Source organism: Haematobia irritans, chromosome 4, assembly GCF_050003625.1.
Source record: "Haematobia irritans isolate KBUSLIRL chromosome 4, ASM5000362v1, whole genome shotgun sequence".
Taxonomy (NCBI): domain Eukaryota; kingdom Metazoa; phylum Arthropoda; class Insecta; order Diptera; family Muscidae; genus Haematobia; species Haematobia irritans.
In genome coordinates this window covers 184801300-184823086 of record NC_134400.1, presented here as the reverse complement: position 1 = coordinate 184823086, position 21787 = coordinate 184801300, and the positions used below count along the sequence as shown (strand labels likewise).

At 29.6% G+C, this 21787-nt stretch overlaps 1 protein-coding gene across 1 annotated transcript; it reads left to right on the top strand.

Moving 5' to 3' along the window:
• Positions 1–1534: 1534 nt before the first annotated feature.
• Positions 1535–21068, top strand: LOC142235242 (uncharacterized). Its single transcript, XM_075306500.1, has 7 exons — positions 1535–2148; positions 10266–10389; positions 10460–10627; positions 19961–20155; positions 20217–20370; positions 20548–20733; positions 20849–21068. Exons 1-7 carry the CDS (start codon positions 1828–1830, stop codon positions 20916–20918), a joined length of 1218 nt encoding a protein of 405 aa, XP_075162615.1. The 5' UTR covers positions 1535–1827; the 3' UTR covers positions 20919–21068.
• The last annotated feature ends 719 nt before the right edge of the window (positions 21069–21787 follow it).

The following is a 21787-nucleotide window of genomic DNA, read 5'->3' as shown; positions in this document are numbered from 1 at the left end:
ATAAAATTTTGACAAAATTTTCTACAGAAATAAAATTTTGACAAAATTTTCTACAGAAATAAAATTTTGACAAAATTTTCTTTAGAAATAAAATTTTTTCAAATTTTTTTATAGAAATAAAATTTTGTCCAATTTTAGGAAGAAATTAAAAAAAAGATTATATAGAAATACAATTTTGCGATAACTTTCTACAGAAATAAAATATTGACAAAATGTTCTAATAAACTAAAATTTTAACAAAGTTTTCTACAGAAATAAAATTTTGACAAAATTTTCTACAGAAATAAAATATTGATAAAATTTTCTATAGAAATAAAATTTATTTAAATTTTTTTATAGAAATAAAATTTTGTCCAATTTTAGGAAGAAAGTAAAAAAAAAAAATATATAGAAATACAATTTTGCGATAACTTTCTATAGAAATAAAATATTGACAAAATTTTCTATAGAAATAAAATTTGGACAAAATTTTCTAATAAATTAAAATTTTAACAAAGTTTTCTACAGAAATAAAATTTTGACAAAATTTTCTACAGAAATAAAATTTTGACAAAATTTTCTACAGAAATAAAATATTGACAAAATTTTCTATAGAAATAAAATTTTTTAAAATTTTTTTATAGAAATAAAATTTTGTCCAATTTTAGGAAGAAAGTAAAAAAAATATATAGAAATACAATTTTGCGATAACTTTCTATAGAAATAAAATATTGACAAAATTTTCTATAGAAATAAAATTTGGACAAAATTTTCTAATAAACTAAAATTTTAACAAAGTTTTCTACAGAAATAAAATTTTGACAAAATTTTCTACAGAAATAAAATTTTGACAAAATTTTCTATAGAAATAAAATTTTTTTATAGAAATAAAATTTTGTCCAATTTTAGGAAGAAATTAAAAAAAATTATATAGAAATACAATTTTGCGATAACTTTCTACAGAAATAAAATACTGACAAAATTTTCTAATAAACTAAAATTTTAACAAAGTTTACTACAGAAATAAAATTTTGACAAAATTTTCTACAGAAATAAAATTTTGTCAAATTTTTTTATAGAAATAAAATTTTGTCAAATTTTTTTATAGAAATAAAATTTTGTCAAATTTTTTTATAGAAATAAAATTTTGACTAAATTTTCTATAGAAATAAAATTTTGACAAATATTTAACAGAGGTAAAATTGTGACAAATAAATAAAATTTTCACAAAATTTTCTATAGAAATAACATTTTTACAAAATATTTAGCAGAAATAAAATTTTTGAAAAATGTTAACTTTTAAATGATATTAATTTAATGTCCGCTGGTACGAATTTGTTGGTCCAAAATAAAAATTCATTGTGGCAACGCTGGTTGTATGACTTTCTCTCTCACAATATAAATAATATATCGAAGACGTATGCTGCTGGGTTGTTGTTGTACTAGTTGTTGTTAAATTCTATTGATAAAGTAATCCCGTTGCGCTGCGTATAAACCAGCTAGCTCGCAGCTAGCTGGCGATGGGCACTAAGCAAACAATCAAACACAAGTAATTCTTCATACATCTCAATAGAGTCTATTTTAGTGGGACACTCCATATACGTTAGCGATTTGCTGTGCTTGTGGACTGCGGTCGCTGTTGGTAGTGGCAAATGTGGTCTGGGTTGCTTAGACGGCATAAAGTTTCAGATTTCTGTATGGTTTTATCAAAATTCCAAAATTAGTGTAAACAAAGCATTGCTCAAGTAAAGAACAACAAAAATTCATAAACGCAAAATCAAAAAAAACCAAGAAAAACAAATAGGCGGAAGGAATTGTTAAAACCCTTAATAATATTCCGATAGTGAAATGCATAGATTTAATGCATTAATTTTGTACTTGGGCTATATACTATTGGTGTCGAATAAGTTGACATATTCTTTGGAATTGTCTAACACAGTTGACCGTCAATTGGCCATACGTTTGTGTTGCCCAATCAGTGAATTTCTCAATGTGACTTCGTATCAATGTGAAACAATTCCCAATGATTTCTCATCTTCATCTTGGGCTATATCTAATTTTTGGTCAGATGGCAATACAACAAAAGTGAATATAATACAAGATCTTCAGGTGGAAGTGGCTACAATATCATGTGAAGAACCCTATATCTATGGATTTTTTGAATACAATGTAAGTTTGTTCAGAGACAAAATGTGATGAATAGCCAAAAATCATATAGTATAATTATGAATTTCTCAAGGGAGAGGTTATTGACATTTGAGTATAAGCCGAAAAACATGAAATACAAGAAACAATAGTGAGTGACGGGTATACAAAAATTATTCGTAGTGAAGATGGTATAGGTCATGACTAACACGATTCTAAAGATGCAGCTAATCTATAAAAATAGACCCACTTACTGTTATGCATAAACTTTCCTTCCCAACAGATTGTTATAAATCAAATTAAACAAGTATATGCGGCCGTAAGTTCGGCCAGGCTGAAGCTTATGTACCTTCCACCATGGATTACGTAGAAACTTCTTCTAAAAACTGCCATCCACAATCGAATTACTTGGGTTGCGGTAACGCTTGCCGATGGCAAAGTATTTTAAAACCTAATAACACCGTCTTCTAAGTTGTAAGTAAGTTCATACGTGGTATATATTAAATTAAAAAAGTCCGATTGAATACGTATATAATACAGTTTGACAAAATTTTCTATAGAAATAAAATTTTGATTAAAATTTTCTATCGAAATAAAGTTTTGACAAAATTTTCTATAGAAATGAAATTTTAACAAAATTTTCTATAGAAATAAAATTTTAACAACATTTTCTATAGAAATAAAATTTTGACAATATTTTCTATAGAAATAAAATTTTGACAAAATTTTCTATAAAAATAAAATTTTGACAAAATTTTCTTTAGAAATAAAATTTGACAAAATTTCTATAGAAATAAAATTTTGATTAAAATTTTCTACAGAAATAAAATTTTGACAAAATTTTCTATAAAAATAAAATTTTCTATGGAAATAAAATTTGACAAAATTTCTATAGAAATAAAATTTTGATTAAAATTTTCTACAGAAATAAAATTTTGACTAAATTTTCTATAGAAATAAAATTTTGACAATATTTTCTATAGAAATAAAATTTTGACAAAATTTTCTATAAAAATAAAATTTTGACAAAATTTTCTATAGAAATAAAATTTTGATTAAAATTTTCTACAGAAATAAAATTTTGACAAAATGTTCTATAAAAATAAAATTTTGACAAAATTTTCTATAGAAATAAAAATTGAAAAAATTTTCTATAGAAATAAAATTTTGACAAAATTTTCTAATAAACTAAAATTTGAACAAAATTTTCTACAGAAATAAAATTTTGACAAAATTTTCTATAGAAATAAAATTTTTTCAAATTTTTTTATAGAAATAAAATTTTGACAAAATTTTCTATAGAAATAAAATTTTGAAAAAATTTTCTATAGAAATAAAATTTTGACAAAATTTTCTATATAAATAAAATTTTGACAAAATGTTGTATAAAAATAAAATTTTAACAAAATTTTCTATAGAAATAAAATTTTGATAGATAAAACTTTGGTAGATTATTTGTGGCTCGAATGGGGATCGGCTATATATAACTATAGACCGATATGAACCAATTTTGGTATATATATGGTACTGTAACGACAGGTTTCCCCTCAAGGCTAGGGTATTGCTCACGGGGCCGGGTTCATCACAGAAATTTAGTTGTTGTGATTAGGTTTTACAGTGAGTCTTTATTGGGAATTAAGTGGGTTGCCTAGGCGGTACACAATATCCTGCAGCCTTAACTATTAATAATATACTCGGTTCACGGAGCGTATCACTCCACGGCTCTGTTCGGTGAGTGGGCGGTATATGAAACCACGCCGGCTGGGGTGTAGGTCACGAGGCTGTAGACGGTGGTGCACGGGGAAGTAGGTTTGTCGTAAGTCGGGTCACGGTGGCATGGGTCGGTGGTGAGTGAACTCACGGGATCCTGGTCACGGGCACTTCTGGTCGGAAGTGATATATATATATATATATATATATATATATATATATATATATATATATATATATATATATATATATATATATATATATATCACTTCCGACCAGAAGTGCCCGTGACCAGGATCCCGTGAGTTCACTCACCACCATATATATATATTTTTTTTTTTTTTTTTTTTTTTATATACATATATACTTTATATGGTTGGAGATCGATACTTCTGTGTGTTACAAATGGAATGGCTAACATATTATACCCCCCATCCAATGGTGGTGGGCAAGCAACAAGAGATCAGGGATGGAATATGCAGTACTATAGTACTTTTTCCAATACTTTTTCACATTGGTCAGTACCGTAGTACCCCCGCGAATGATGTTGTACCTTTTGTGTAGTCATTTTTGAGCCGATATCAGATATATAGTACAACAGTTTTGACAAAACATTTTAATATTTTAAGAAAGTCTTTAATAAACTTATTTGCTAATAGTCTTTTACAAATTTGGCAAAACAGACAAGTTCACGCTGGAAGAAAATATCGATATTGTAAAAGCCATAGTCACAGATACGATTTGCTTTAATTTCAATAGTGTTTTAGTCGAAAAAGCACGTGATTCTATATTACGCTTCCACACGAACACTATCTAGATAAGAAGTTATCAATCGCGTTCTAAAATAATGCAAAATATTACAATTTATGTCGAAACTTGAGAAAAAGTAATCTACCAATATTTGGAGAAAAATTTAACAACAATTTTTATTTCGCAAAAATAAAGAAAATATTGTCAAAATTTTATTTCTATAGAAAATTTTGTAAAAATTTTATTTCTATAGAAAATTTTGTAAAAATTTTATTTCTATAGGAAATTTTGTCAAAATTTTATTTCTATAGAAAATTTTGTCAAAATTTTATTTCTATAGAAAATTTTCTCAAAATTTTATTTCTATAGAAAATTTTCTCAAAATTTTATTTCTATAGAAAATTTTGTAAAAATTTTATTTCAATAGAAAATTTTCTCAAAATTTTATTTCTATAGAACATTTTGTCAAAATTTTATTTCTATAGGAAATTTTGTCAAAATTTTATTTCTATAGAAAATTTTGTAAAAATTTTATTTCTATAGAAAATTTTCTCAAAATTTTATTTTTATAGAACATTTTGTCAAAATTTTATTTCTATAGAAAATTTTCTCCAAATTTTATTTCGATAGAAAATTGTGTCAAAATTTTATTTCTATAGGAAATTTTGTAAAAATTTTATTTCTATAGAAAATTTTGTAAAAATTTTATTTCTATAGGAAATTTTGTCAAAATTTTATTTCTATAGGGAATTTTGTCAAAATTTTATTTCTATAGGAAATTTTGTCAAAATTTTGTTTCTATAGGAAATTTTGTCAAAATTTTATTTCAATAGGAAATTTTGTCAAAATTTTATTTCTATAGAAAATTTTCTCAAAATTTTATTTCTATAGAACATTTTGTCAAAATTTTATTTCTATACAAAATTTTCTCAAAATTTTATTTCTATAGAAATTTGTGTCAAAATTTTATTTATCTAGAAAATTGTGTCAAAATTTTATTTCTCTAGAAAATTTTGTCAAAATTTTATTTCTATAGGAAATTTTGTCAAAATTTTATTTCTATAGGAAATTTTTTAAAAATTTTATTTCTATAGGAAATTTTGTCAAAATTTTATTTCTATAGGAAATTTTGTCAAAATTTTATTTCTACAGGAAATTTTGTCAAAATTTTATTTCTATAGAAAATTTTCTCAAAATTTTATTTCTATAGAAAATTTTGTCAACATTGTATTTCTCTAAACAATTTTGTCAACATTTTATTTCTATAGAACAATTTGTCAAAAATTTATTTCTGTAGAATATTTTGTCAAAATTTTATTTCTATAGAAAATTTTCTCAAAATTTTATTTCTATAGAAAATTGTGTCAAAATTTTATTTATCTAGAAAATTGTGTCAAAATTTTATTTCTATAGGAAATTTTGTAAAAATTTTATTTCTATAGAACATTTTGTAAAAATTTTATTTCTATAGGAAATTTTGTCAAAATTTTATTTCTATAGGAAATTTTGTCAAAATTTTATTTCTATAGGAAATTTTGTCAAAATTTTGTTTCTATAGGAAATTTTGTCAAAATTTTATTTCTATAGAAAATTTTGTAAAAATTTTATTTCTATACAAAATTTTGTAAAAATTTTATTTCTATAGGAAATTTTGTCAAAATTTTATTTCTATAGGAAATTTTGTCAAAATTTTATTTCTATAGGAAATTTTGTCAAAATTTTGTTTCTATAGGAAATTTTGTCAAAATTTTATTTCTATAGAAAATTTTGTAAAAATTTTATTTCTATACAAAATTTTCTCAAAATTTTATTTCTATAGAATTTTGTGTCAAAATTTTATTTATCTAGAAAATTGTGTCAACATTTTATTTCTCTAGAAAATTTTGTCAAAATTTTATTTCTATAGGAAAATTTGTCAAAATTTTATTTCTATAGGAAATTTTGTCAAAATTTTATTTCTATAGGAAATTTTGTCAAAATTTTATTTCTATAGAAAATTTTGTAAAAATTTTATTTCTATAGGAAATTTTGTCAAAATTTTATTTCTATACAAAATTTTGTAAAAATTTTATTTCTATTGAAACTTTTCTCAAAATTTTATTTCTATAGAACATTTTGTCAAAATTTTATTTCTATACAAAATTTTCTCAAAATTGTATTTCTATAGAATTTTGTGTCAAAATTTTATTTATCTAGAAAATTGTGTCAAAATTTTATTTCTCTAGAAAATTTTGTCAAAATTTTATTTCTATAGGAAATTTTGTCAAAATTTTATTTCTATAGGAAATTTTGTCAAAATGTTATTTCTATAGGAAATTTTGTCAAAATTTTATTTCTATAGAAAATTTTGTAAAAATTTTATTTCTATAGGAAATTTTGTCAAAATTTTATTTCTATAGGAAATTTTGTCAAAATTTTATTTCTACAGGAAATTTTGTCAAAATTTTATTTCTATAGAAAATTTTGTCAACATTGTATTTCTCTAAACAATTTTGTCAACATTTTATTTCTATAGAACAATTTGTCAAAAATTTATTTCTGTAGAATATTTTGTCAAAATTTTATTTCTATAGAAAATTTTGTTAAAATTTTATTTCTATAGAAAATTGTGTCAAAATTTTATTTCTATAGAAAATTTTGTTAAAAAATTTTTTTCAATAGAAAATTTTGTCAAAATTTTATTTCTATAGGAAATTTTGTCAAAATTTTATTTCTATAGGAAATTTTGTCAAAATTTTATTTCTATAGGAAATTTTGTCGAAATTTTGTTTCTATAGGAAATTTTGTCAAAATTTTATTTCAATAGGAAATTTTGTCAAAATTTTATTTCTATAGAAAATTTTGTAAAAATTTTATTTCTACTGAAAATTTTCTCAAAATTTTATTTCTATAGAACATTTTGTCAAAATTTTGTTTCTATAGGAAATTTTGTCAAAATTTTATTTCTATAGGAAATTTTGTCAAAATTTTATTTCTACAGGAAATTTTGTCAAAATTTTATTTCTACAGGAAATTTTGTCAAAATTTTATTTCTATAGAAAATTGTTTCAAAATTTTATTTCTATAGAAAATTTTCTCAAAATTTTAATTCTATACAACATTTTGTCAAAATTTTATTTCTATACAAAATTTTCTCAAAATTGTATTTCTATAGAATTTTGTGTCAAAATTTTATTTATCTAGAAAATTGTGTCAAAATTTTATTTCTCTAGAAAATTTTGTCAAAATTTTATTTCTATAGGAAATTTTGTCAAAATTTTATTTCTATAGGATATTTTGTCAAAATGTTATTTCTATAGGAAATTTTGTCAAAATTTTATTTCTATAGAAAATTTTGTAAAAATTTTATTTCTATAGGAAATTTTGTCAAAATTTTATTTCTATAGGAAATTTTGTCAAAATGTTATTTCTACAGGAAATTTTGTCAAAATTTTATTTCTATAGAAAATTTTGTCAACATTGTATTTCTCTAAACAATTTTGTCAACATTTTATTTCTATAGAACAATTTGTCAAAAATTTATTTCTGTAGAATATTTTGTCAAAATTTTATTTCTATAGAAAATTTTGTTAAAATTTTATTTCTATAGAAAATTGTGTCAAAATTTTGTTTCTATAGAAAATTTTGTTAAAAAATTTATTTCAATAGAAAATTTTGTCAAAATTTTATTTCTATAGGAAATTTTGTCGAAATTTTGTTTCTATAGGAAATTTTGTCAAAATTTTATTTCAATAGGAAATTTTGTCAAAATTTTATTTCTATAGAAAATTTTGTAAAAATTTTATTTCTACTGAAAATTTTCTCAAAATTTTATTTCTATAGAACATTTTGTCAAAATTTTATTTCTATAGGAAATTTTGTCAAAATTTTATTTCTATAGGAAATTTTGTCAAAATTTTATTTCTACAGGAAATTTTGTCAAAATTTTATTTCTACAGGAAATTTTGTCAAAATTTTATTTCTATAGAAAATTGTTTCAAAATTTTATTTCTATAGAACATTTTGTCAAAATTTTATTTATATACAAAATTTTCTCAAAATTTTATTTCTATAGAAATTTGTGTCAAAATTTTATTTATCTAGAAAATTGTGTCAAAATTTTATTTCTCTAGAAAATTTTGTCAAAATTTTATTTCTATAGGAAATTTTGTCAAAATTTTATTTCTATAGGAAATTTTGTCAAAATTTTATTTCTACAGGAAATTTTGTCAAAATTTTATTTCTATAGGAAATTTTGTCAAAATTTTATTTCTACAGGAAATTTTGTCAAAATTTTATTTCTATAGAAAATTGTATTTCTCTAAACAATTTTGTCAACATTTTATTTCTATAGAACAATTTGTCAAAAATTTATTTCTGTAGAATATTTTGTCAAAATTTTATTTCTATAGAAAATTTTGTTAAAATTTTATTTCTATAGAAAATTGTGTCAAAATTTTATATATATATAGAAAATTTTGTTAAAAAATTTTTTTCAATAGAAAATTTTGTCTAAATTTTATTTCTATAGAAAATGTTTTCAAAAATTTATTTTTATTTATCCAGAGAAAATTTATGTAGTACCATAAAGTAGAGCTGTGGCAGCCGCGATTACAATACTACGGTAGTCTTTTTATGCGAATATAAGACTAAAAAAAAGAAAATATTTAAGATTTAGGAGTTGGCAAACAAAATCTTATTTCTTTTAAAATTCAATTTAAGGGAGCTCTTGACAATAATCTTCCAGTGGAATTTTTATTAAAATTTAGTGAAAAACACTTTTTCGCTCAAAAAAGTACCTTTTTTGTACTTTCTTAAAAATTGTATTTTCCATCCCTGCAATAGATAAGCAAAGAGACCAATACACGCTCTCTTTCCCTCTCTCTCTCGTCTTTGACATTGAAAATAGAATGTTTACTCTTTGCTGAGACATTTATTGTCATTGTATTGACTAATTCGAATGTTGTTCTATTAAAAAAAATATATATAATAAAAACAAATCACAAATTTTATTTTTGCTCTTCTTTGTGTATTGACACAGATAGACCTCTATAAACGCAATATTTTCCAATTGTTTGTAACCCTTAGACAAACTAAAGAGTGTAAATCATGTGATGCAAATAAAAAGTGTTACATCCAAAAGATGAGACTTCATCTTTTGGATGTTACACAGAAGGGAAATTCCTCTAATGCTAATAATAATTAATTCTAATAATAATTTCTGAACTTTGAATTGATATATGTCGGTCCGTCTTTTTGATTTGCACAGTAATTTTCGAAGGAAATTACCAAACGGCTTCTGAATATAGTCTAGATCTTCACCATATTCTTCCAGTGCTCACCTTTATTATGGTAAAAATTCCCTACTTTTATCCACCGTCATAGAATGGTTTTTAATTATCATATTTATAGATTTTTATAATGTTATCGTAGCCGTTCTAATATTTAGCTGGTCGTTGAAATGCAGAACGTGTATCTCCCATTACGTTTATGGAGCGAAATAAGATATGTTATTGTTGTTGTTGTTTGCCACCTTGTTAGCCGGTTCAAGTATTACTGTTTGTGTTATTGTTTGTATTGTATGTATTTATTAGGGTGTACAGAAAATAATTATATAAAACATATTTTCATTACCATTTCTATAATTCTACTTAACCTTTTAAATAATACATAGTACATCCCATTTCATTTTTTATTCCCAGAATGAGAGTGATCATTGTTATACTCCATATTACCACAGAGGTCTCGAGAAATATATAATCGCCACAGTGGATTGCTCATCTTTATTTCGTACTTATAATTACATATACGACACATATATATTGGGTATGATATTTTTTTTGAATATTTTCTACAACCGGTTGATTGTTTTTTTGTTTTTCTTGTTTAATTTTAGGTATTACCTTTTCATCCTTTTTCCTATTGTTGACAATTGTGGTATATGGAATCTTGAGAGAACTAAGACATACGCTACACTGGAAATTATTTATTTGTCATTTTGTATCATGGATTCTTTCGCATATTTTTATAATACTGAGTGTACGTTTAATGTGTGTGGAATTGGGTAAGACTTACAATTTATGGTCGATTTTTAAAATGAGAAAAAACGTCGAAAAGTTCGATTATTGAATAAACTTGCGGGTAAGCAGTTGGAAGGTGAGTTGACTCGCACACGGTGGATGGAGAGCGTCTAGAAAACTGGGATGACCTACTAGTTTCAGTAAAAAACAAGTAAGGAAAGTCTAAAGTCGGGCGGGGCCGACTATATTATATGTTACCCTGCACCTTGCATACACAAGGTCGTGGGTTCGATTCCTGCTTCGACCGAACACCAAAAAGTTTTTCAGCGGTGGATTATCCCACCTCAGTAATGCTGGTGACATTTCTGAGGGTTTCAAAGCTTCTCTAAGTGGTTTCACTGCAATGTGGAACGCCGTTCGGACTCGGCTATAAAAAGTAGGTCCCTTGTCATTGAGCTTAACATGGAATCGGGCAGCACTCAGTGATAAGAGGGAAGTTCACCATTGTGGTATCACAATGGACTGAACAGTCTAAGTGAGCCTGATACATCGGGCTGCCACCTAAAGGGTGATACGGTCAAAATTTGGTCATGGGAAAACGCGTGTAAATCGGTGAAATCGTTTATTTAAAAAATCAAATTAAATTTCTTTTTCAAGTTCAATTAGTATAAAATTCAGGAAAAATATTCAGTTAGGCTTTCGCTTTTCCAAATCCGAATTGCCGGGCCTCACGCTTGACACCTGCCATCAGATTTTGTACAGCCACCTTGTCTACCTTCTTCGCCGCAGAAAGCCAGTTTGCCTTGAACTGCTGCTCATCCTTAGCAGTTTTTTTTGTCTTCTTTAGGTTCCGCTTGACAATAGCCCAGTATTTCTCAATTGGGCGGAGCTCTGGCGTGTTGGGAGGGTTCTTGTCCTTGGGAACCACCTGCACGTTGTTGGCGGCGTACCACTCCATGGCATTTTTACCGTAATGGCAAGATGCCAAATCCGGCCAAAACAGTACGGAACAACCGTGTTTCTTCAGGAAAGGCAGCAGACGTTTATTCAAACACTCTTTCACGTAAATTTCTTGGTTGACAGTCCCGGAAGCTATGAAAATGCTGCTTTTCAAGCCACAGGTACAGATGGCTTGCCAAACCAGATATTTCTTTGCGAACTTTGATAGTTTTATGTGCTTGAAAATATCTGCTACCTTTCCCCTTCCTTTTGCCGTATAAAACTCCTGTCCCGGAAGCTGCTTGTAGTCGGCTTTGACGTAGGTTTCGTCGTCCATTACCACGCATTCAAACTTCGTCAGCATCGTCGTGTACAGCCTCCGGGATCGCGCTTTGGCCGTCGTATTTTGTTTATGATCGCGATTTGGAGTCACTACCTTCTTTAAGTCGATAGTCCGGCTCGTTTTTTGGCTCGATGCACGGTTGTAGACGATACACCCAGCTTATTTGCGGCATCTCGGAGAGAGAGAGAGGTTAGGGTTTCGCTTGAAACTACCGGCAACTCTCTTTGTCGTCTCAGCGGCTTCCGGTTTTCGATTTCCCCCCGATCCAGACTTCCTGGCTGTCGACAAACGTTCCCCAAACACTTTAGTTACATTTGTAACGGTTGATTTGGCAACTTTTAGCGATTTTGCCAGCTTTGCGTGCGAGTAGCTCGGATTTTCGCGATGCGCGAGCAAAATTTTGATACGCTGCTCTTCTTGCTTGGACGGCATTTTGACAACTGAAGAGTCAATTCCAAAATCAAAATAGGAGCAACATTCTACACACACACACCTTCAAAATGAGGGGTGTTCAGTTTTTTAAATGCAAAATTGAAAGAAATACGTCAAATTTATATTGACCAAATTTTGACCGTATCACCCTTTAACCTAACCTAACCTAACCTACCCTGCACCACTTTGTAGATCTAAATTTTCGATAACATATCACATCCGTCAAATGTGTTGGGTGCTATATATAAAGGTTTGTCTCAAATACATACATTTAAATATCACTCGATTTCGACAGAATTTGATAGAGTTTTACAAAATCTATAGACTCAAAATTTAAGTCAGCTAATGCACTAGGGTGGAACACAATGTTAGTAAAAAATATGCTAAACATTTAAATCTGAAGCAATTTTACGAAAACTTCGCAAAAGTTTATTTATGATTTATCGCTCGATATATATGTATTAGAAGTTCAGGAAAATTAGAGTCATTTTTACAACTTTTCGACTAAGCAGTGGCGATTTAACAAGAAAATATTGGTATTTTGGCCATTTGTGTCGAAATATCTAAATCTAAACCGATTTCAATCAAATTTGGCACACATGACTATATTAGTAATTGTAATCCTAGTGCAAAATTTCAACCAAATTGGGCCAAAACTCTGGCTTCTGGGGCCATATAAGTCCATATCGGGCGAAAAATATATATGGAAGCTATATCTAAATCTGAACCGATTTCAATCAAATTCGACACACATGACTATACTACCAATTGTACTTCTTGTGCAAAATTTCATGCTAATCGGGATAAAACTCTGGCTTCGGGTCCATATAAGTGCATATCGGGCGAAAGATATATATGGGAGCTATATCTAAATCTGAATCGATTTCAACCAAATTTAGCACGCATAGCTACAATGCTAAATCTACTCCCTGTGCAAAATTTCAACCAAATTCGGCCAAAACTCTGGCTTTTAGGACCATATTAGTCCATATCGGGCGAAAGATATATATGGGAGCTATATCTAAATCTGAACCGATTTCAATCAAATTTTGCACACTTGACTATACGACTAGGTGTTATGTTTGAACAAAATTTCAAGCAAATCGGTATAAAACTCTGGCTGCTGGGTCCATATAAGTGCATATCGGGCGAAAGATATATATGGGAGCTATATCTAAATCTGAATCGATTTCAACCAAATTTAGCACGCATAGCTACAATGCTAAATCTACTCCCTGTGCAAAATTTCAACCAAATTGGGCCAAAACTCTGGCTATTAGGACCATATTAGTCCATATCGGGCGAAAGATATATATGGGAGCTATATCTAAATCTGAACCGATTTCAATCAAATTTTGCACACTTGACTATACGACTAGGTGTTATGTTTGTACAAAATTTCAAGCAAATCGGTATAAAACTCTGGCTGCTGGGCCCATATTAGTGCATATCGGGCGAAAGATATATATGGGAGCTATATCTAAATCTGAACCGATTTCTTCCAAAATCAATAGGGTTCTATTCTGACCGAAATTAGGAACATGTGCCAAATTTGAAGGCGATTGGACTTAAATTGCGACCTAGACTTTGATCACAAAAATGTGTTCACAGACAGACGAACGGACGGACGGACGGACAGACTGACATGGTTATATCGACTCAGGGACCCACCCTGAGCATTATTGCCAAAGACACCATGTGTCTATCTCGTCTCCTTCTGGGTGTTACAAATATATGCACTAACTTATAATACCCTGTTCCACACACTCAAAAAAAAGTGAACTCTCTATTTCACTAAAGCCAAATTAACTTAATTTTAGTTCATGGAATTATTATGTTTGGAGAAAGTTTCCTTAACGCTAATAATTTTTTTCGCACGCTAGTTAAATTAACTAAAAATCTGAAAAAAAATTATACACAAATTAAGCATAAAGATTTACTAAATTCGTATTTCTCGCAAAAAAGTTCATTATTTCTTTAAATTTGTAAATTTTTCTACAAATGTGTCCATCATGAACTTCGTATGTCACTAAAGACATTCTTGCAATTTTGAACTCCAATTTTTTCCTTTAAACTACAAAATTTTCTTTAACAAATGAAAAAACTTAATTATGTCTAATAAACTTTCTTGAATTTGTCGAAAAATATTTACTTATTTTTTTGATATCGTCGTGATGTCAGCGTTTGTGGTACTGTTAAGTTAAAAATTTCTAAAAGTATTCAAAATTTCCTTAAATTAACAAAAACATTTCTTCCTGGTGGGTTCACTTTTTTTCAGTGCAGTGTGGCGCAGGGTATAAAAATATTCTCCAAGATGGCCCGTAGGTCAAATCTGGGAATCGGTTTATATGTGGGCTATATATAATTATGGTTAGAGGATATATACCAACATCACGTACTAAATTTTAACCAAAGGGTGCCAAAGGGGAAATTTCTGGATTGGTTTATATGGGAGCTTTATATAATTATGGACCGATATGGACCAATGTTTGCATGGTCGTTTGAGGACATACCCAGCAAAAACTCTCATTACCCGGTAATCTTGTAGGTAAACCTGTTTAAAAATTAATAACCACTTATTAATTGGCATCGCTCCGCATTACATTTACATACGCATGTCCTAGGAGGAAAGTACTTCTCCCCAGACATACTTTCGGCCATAAAATAAGTAGTGCATTTAAAGCATATAATCACCTAATATGTAATGACTTATTCGTAGATACACCAAAGCTTGCAAAATAGCCACTTATTGTCTCAGGCAACCAAATCTCGAAAATATTGATTTCTATCGCCGATTACAATGGATCAAAATATGGCGAGTGGTGCTGTAATAGGAGAACTACTTGAATAGAAACGAATATTGTATAAATAAAAAAAAATCTAATAAATAATCTAAATAAGATTACACTCAAATTAATTTCACACTTAAAATAGAAATAAATGTAGGTTGTTTAAGGGAGTTGGATTCGTGAATTACGTTATAATATATCCAATAGCCAATTCACATAAGGTTCGAAATCTACTAAAAGTGGATTTTAAGTCTCTTTTTTATAATGCAAATGGCATTTGAAATCTAGTTTAAGTGCATTTTGGAAGTGTAATGTGAATGAGGTATAAAAAGCATTTATTTAAAACATAATATGATAATGTAATTAAACACAATTATTATGAAATATTTGTGATAAAAACTACTTAACGGAAAATCTTCAGAATTACCATTACATTACATATTATTTTGTGATTTTTTTATGTAAGTGCTCGATTATGTGAATAATTATATTAACTACAACTGCCTAAAAATTTGAGAATAACAATTCGAAAATTACCGAGAAGTATTTATTTTTGTCATTTCAAGTTAGTCATTATAACTCGCCGCAATGTAATGCAACGTGTAATGACAGCTTTACTCCTGGTAATGTCAATTGTAATGAGATGTGGTTACCTAGTTTTTGCTGGGTACCTATACCAACATCACATACTAAGTTTTATTCGGATGGGATAAAATTTACTAATCCAAGAGCTTTGAAAGTGAAATCTCTGAATCGGTTTATATGGGGGCTATGTAATTATGATATAAATTGTGATGTTTGGAACTCAAATTTCTTAGCACAATATTTTTAAGTGCAAGCATATAATCTCTATAAACTAGCATACCATGTTTAGGGCATATATGTTATTATGTTAGAACATATTATGTTTATAAATATAATATGATTAGATGAAAAAACATATATAAATTTAGAAATAGCCTATAAACATAAATGTGTTTAGAAAGAGAGACCTAGAGAGTATGCTGCAAGTAAAATAATGGAAGTAACCAATTGGAGAGATACACAATCCAACAACGTGTTAAATGGCAACAGTGGATGATCAATTTTCGAAGAAAATCATCTTCAGTGATGAGGCACATTTTCACCTCAGTGGATTCGTCAATAGTTCATAATGAACTAAAACAAATGAAAATTTTCATACGATTCCCAAAAATAGTAAGAATGAACTACTGTATGGTTAAAATGGTCATGATTTGCCGCCAATGATTTTTATATCCTCCACCATAGGATGATACCCCCCATTAACTTTGTCATTCCGTTTGTAACACATCGAAATATTGCTCTAAGACCCCATAAAGTATATATATTCGTCGTGTTCGTGGTGAAATTCTGAGTCGATCTAAGCGTGTCCGTTCGTCCGTCTGTTGAAATCACGCCAACTTCAGAACGAAACAAGCTATCGACTTGTAACTTGACACAAGTAGTTGTTATTGATGTAGGTCGGATGGTATTGCAAATGGGTCATATTGATCCACTTTTACGTATAGCCCCCATATAAAAGGACCCTAAGATTTGGCTTGCGGAGCCTCAAAGAGAAGCAAATTTCATCCGATCTGCCTGAAATTTGGTACATGATGTTGGTATATGGTCTCTAACAACCATGCAAAAATTGGTCCACATCGGTCCATAATTATATATAGCCCCCATATAAACTGACCCCAGATTTGGCTTGCGGAGCCGCAAAGAGAAGCAAATTTCATCCGATCCGGCTGAAATTTGATACATGGTGTTGGTATATGGTCTCTAAAACCATGCAAAAATTGGTCCACATCGGTCTATAATTTTATATAACCCCCATATAAACCAATATCCAGATTTGGCTTGCGGAGCCTCAAAGAGAAGCAAATTTTATCCGATCCGGCTGCAATTTGGTACATGGTGTTAGTATATGGTCTCTAACAACTATGCAAGAATTGGTCCACATCGGTCTATAATTATATATAGCCCCCATATAAACCGATCCCGAGATTTGTCTTGCGGAGCCTCAAAGAGAAGCAAATTTCATTCGATCCGCCTGAAATTTGGTACATGATGTTGGTATATGGTCTCTAACAACCATGCCAAAAGTGGTCCACATCGGTTCATAATGGTTTAATATATACCACGTATGGACTTACATTCAATTTAGAAGACGGTGTTAGGAGGTTTTAAGATACCTTGCCATCGGCAAGCGTTACCGCAACTTAAGTAATTCGATGGTGGATGGCAGTGTTTAGAACAAGTTTCTACGCAATCCATAGTGGAGGGTACATAAGCTTCGGCCTGGCCGAACTTACGGCCGTATATACTTGTCTTCTTTACTTTTGGTTAATTTTTATACCCTGTGCCACACTGTGGAACATGGTATTATAAGTTAGTGCTTATGTTTGCAACACCCAGAAGGAGACGAGATAGACTCATGGTGTCTTTGGCAAAACTGCTTAGGGTGGGCTCCTGAGCAGGGTTGGCCTGTCACAAACTGTGACTTTTGCGACATACATTTGCGACGGTATAATACGTATGTCACAAAAGTCGTAAACCTACTGTATAAAACCTAATTTTGAATAGAAGAAATCCTGAACATTTTTTAATTTAGTTTGACAGCATTCGCTGTGAGTTTCTGCAGAAATTTATTTATTTATTTATTTAATCAACCAACGCCCTATAGGACAACATGTTGATAGAATTTAGTACAATTCAGGAAAAATTGACTTAAAACTAACTATTAAACCTATACTAGCACACAATCTTTTAATAAAAATTAAGTATTATATACAAAAGATTGATACAGCAAGAAAATCGATTGTCAGTATGATGGTCCTAGACAGATCATTCCATGTCTGAGAAATATAAAAGTAATTTGCGCTTGAATAATGAAGGATTAATTGAAAAAATTTTCAGGTGATGTGGCAGCGAATTCCATAATCTTGCCACTCGCACCGAGTATGACCGTTCAAGTACAAAATGGGAGAAATGCTCAACAAGAACTTGAGTATTTCTACTGGTGGACAAAAATGTGATAGAATTCACAAGATACAACGGAAGATCATACTTAACAATGCAGAAGAAGATATATATACACCTAAAACGTAAAAAATTTTCAAACGAACAACCTAAAAACTGCGATGAAAAATGTGTAAATTTGTGAAAGTTTTCCCACGGTCAAGCCTATTTTCTTAGGTGGTATCGAAATTCCCGTTGGTGAGTGTGCAAAATTCCTTGGGGTTATATTGGACAGGAGACTGAACTTAAAGCTAAGAAAGGTTGAGAAAATCCACGGTACTCTTGCAAAATGCAATAGGGAAAATGTGGGGACTAAAACCGAAAAATGTGGACATTCCTAAGAATTGAAACTTCTTCGCACATACCATCGTCTTGGATATCATCGAATTCGCTGCCTAGCTGACGCAACTAAAGTATTTTGAGTTTGCGACTTTTGTTACTTTTTCTACATTTACGACGCGTATGTGACATTTACGACGTTTACAACTTTGCGACAGTCGCAAACCTAAAAAAGTTTGATACAGACCATCTCTGCTCCTGAGTCGATATAGCCATGTCCGTCTGTCTGTGAACACATTTTTATAAAGAAAGTCTAGGTCGCAGTTTTTGTCCAATCGACTTCAAATTTGGTACAAGTATGTGTTTTCGGTCAGAATAGAACCCTATTGATTTTGGAAGAAATCGGTTAAGATTTAGATATAGCTCCCATATATATATTTCGCCCGATATGGACTCAGAAGCCAGAGCTTTACCCTGATTTACTTTAAATTTTTGCACAAGAAGAACAATTGGTACTGTAGTCTTGTGTGCCAAATTTGATTGAAATCGGTCCATAAATTGTAAGGGCCGATGGTGAATGTGAACCACACCTAAACGCCAAGTTTTTTCCGAATTTTATTAGACATTTCTCTATTTCAGACTTACTTAATTCACAATCCAACAACGTGTTAAATGTTTCCAAGAAATGGCAACAGTGGATGATCAATTTTCGAAGAAAATCATCTTCAGTGATGAGGCATATTTTCACCTCAGCGGATTCGTCAATAAACAGAATTGCCGCATTTGGGCGAATGAGAATCGAAGAGTGATTGTCGAAAAACCAATGCACCCACAAAGAGTGACTGTTTGGTGCGGTTTATGGGCTGGCGGCATCATCGGGCCCTATTTTTTCCCGAAATGAGGCCGGTCAGGCAGTTACTGTGAATGGTGTTCGCTATCGTGAGATGATAACGAACTTTTTATGGCCCGAATTGGAAGATATGGATGTGGACGATATGTGGTTTCAGCAGGACGGTGACACTTGCCACACAGCTAACGAAACAATGGCTCTGTTGCGCAACAAATTCAATGGCCGTGTTATCTCACGTAATGGCGATGTCAATTGGCCGCCAAGATTATGTGATTTGACACCGTTGGCCTTTTTTTTGGGGTTATTTGAAAAAAAAAGTGTACGTCGATAAGCCAGCAACTATTCAAGAGCTAAAGGATGAGATAATTCGGCACATTAACGGCATAGAACCTCCATTATGCCTCAGCGTCATCGAAAATTTGGACCATCGGATGAAGGTGTGCCACCGTTGTCGCGACGCCCATTTGGCCGATATTTTGTTCCATACATAATTGAGTAATACCAATATATCATAATAAAATAAAATTACAATAATTTCCTAAATAGTTTGTGTTTTATTCAAAATCAATATCGGCCCTTGAAATTTTAACCATCCTTTAGAAATCAGTCACACAAATTAATCGAATCAATTAAAATTTTATTGATTTCTGCTAATATATAAAAACATTTTTTTAACCCTTATTGAAAATGGTTGTAATTTTACTTTCTACTTTTTCAACAGTCTTGTATGGCTGGATTTTCTTCTGCTCATCGCGACTATGGCTCAATGTAATTGGCTATGAAATTTGTTTGCAGTACATATCGAAATTCAAGCAATACAATCTCAAGGAATTGGACAAAAGACGATTTTCCGTGTATTCCATCATTGTATGGAGTGTGACTTTAGCGACAAGTCTTTCGTCTTGGTTCCTTAAAGGTATCCTCCATATGAAATACAAAAAATCGAATAATAAACAACATTATTGTTATTTCCATAGATTCTAAACCCATGGATAATTGGGTTTCTCTTATACCCATCGAGATTGTATTGTGTATGGCATTCTTAGGTTTTGGATATTTCATCTTCGAAATGATTGCAGTAAGAAAGAAGGTCTTCAATACCAGAAAAGGAAAACATTTCATTAGAAATAGGTTTGTTCACATATATAGCCATAGTTATAGTTCGATCACGAAGACCAATAATATGATCAACTGAATAATATTTGCAAAATATTTTTAGGTTATCGTATTACTCACATGAATGGCAGAGAGTGAGAGAGAGAGAGTGTTCAATTATAAAATCTATTCGATTCTTTCTTTATCTTTTAGCATACCAATTATTGCATGTCTTGCCTATATGAGTGTTCTTCCTTGGTCCATGATCCCATTGTGGCTTTGGAATACAAAAAATGTTTGTATTACCATCATCTTCTACGTGTACCTAATAGTGGAAGGCCCCATTGTATTTGGAATTTTTGTACCAGCTCGTAAACTTAAATTTCTCTGGGAGAACAGGTTAGGACATTATAACCACTGGATATATTCCTGTAGTATCCTTCGTTGTACATGCACCTACATACTAGAGCACCCTAATATATCGCAATATTAATAATAATTTAAACAATTTCAGAATGTCTGCTGGCCATAATCGAGATGCGGACTCCACCGGTTTGAGAGAAGATAAGACAACCCATGTCTAGTGGAATATATCGAATTTATACTGCCCCTCACTAAGACTCAAATATCAAATTCTGAACAATTAGTATGTATTATTGTTAGCTAAGTATTTATTAAAAATAAAATAAATATATTACATGGTGAGCCAACCATAATGAATAATATTCACATAACAGTATGTTTTGTTTATGGGTCATTTAATATATTGGCAGGGAGATTTTTATACCCTCCACCATAGGATGGGGGTATATTAACTTTGTCATTCCGTTTGTAACACATCGAAATATTGGTCTAAGACCCCATATATATATATATATATATATATATATATATATATATATATATATATATATATATATATATATATATATATATATATATATATATATATATATATATATATATATATATATATATATATATATATATATATATATATATATATATATATATATATATATATTCCGGGTCATGGTGAAATTCTAAGTCGATCTGAAAATGTCCATCCGTCCGTCTGTTGAAATCATGCTAACTTCCGAACGAAACAAGCTATCGACTTGAAACTTGGCACAAGTAGTTGAATTTTTTATATGAAAAACTTCTTTTGGCCATATCTCCTAAACTAAGCGTCCTAGAGCGAAAAGGACTTTAATTCGTGACCACCCCCAAAAAATTTAAAATTCCATCCAAATCCTAAAAATTTTGAAATTTTTATATGAAAAACTTATTTTGGCCATATCTCCTAAACTAAGCGTCCTAGAGCGAAAAGGACTTTAATTCGTGACCACCCCAAAAAATGTCCATCCAAATCCTAAAAATTTTGAAATTTTTATATGAAAAACTTCTTTTGGCCATATCTCCTAAACTAAGCGTCCTAGAGCGAAAAGGACTT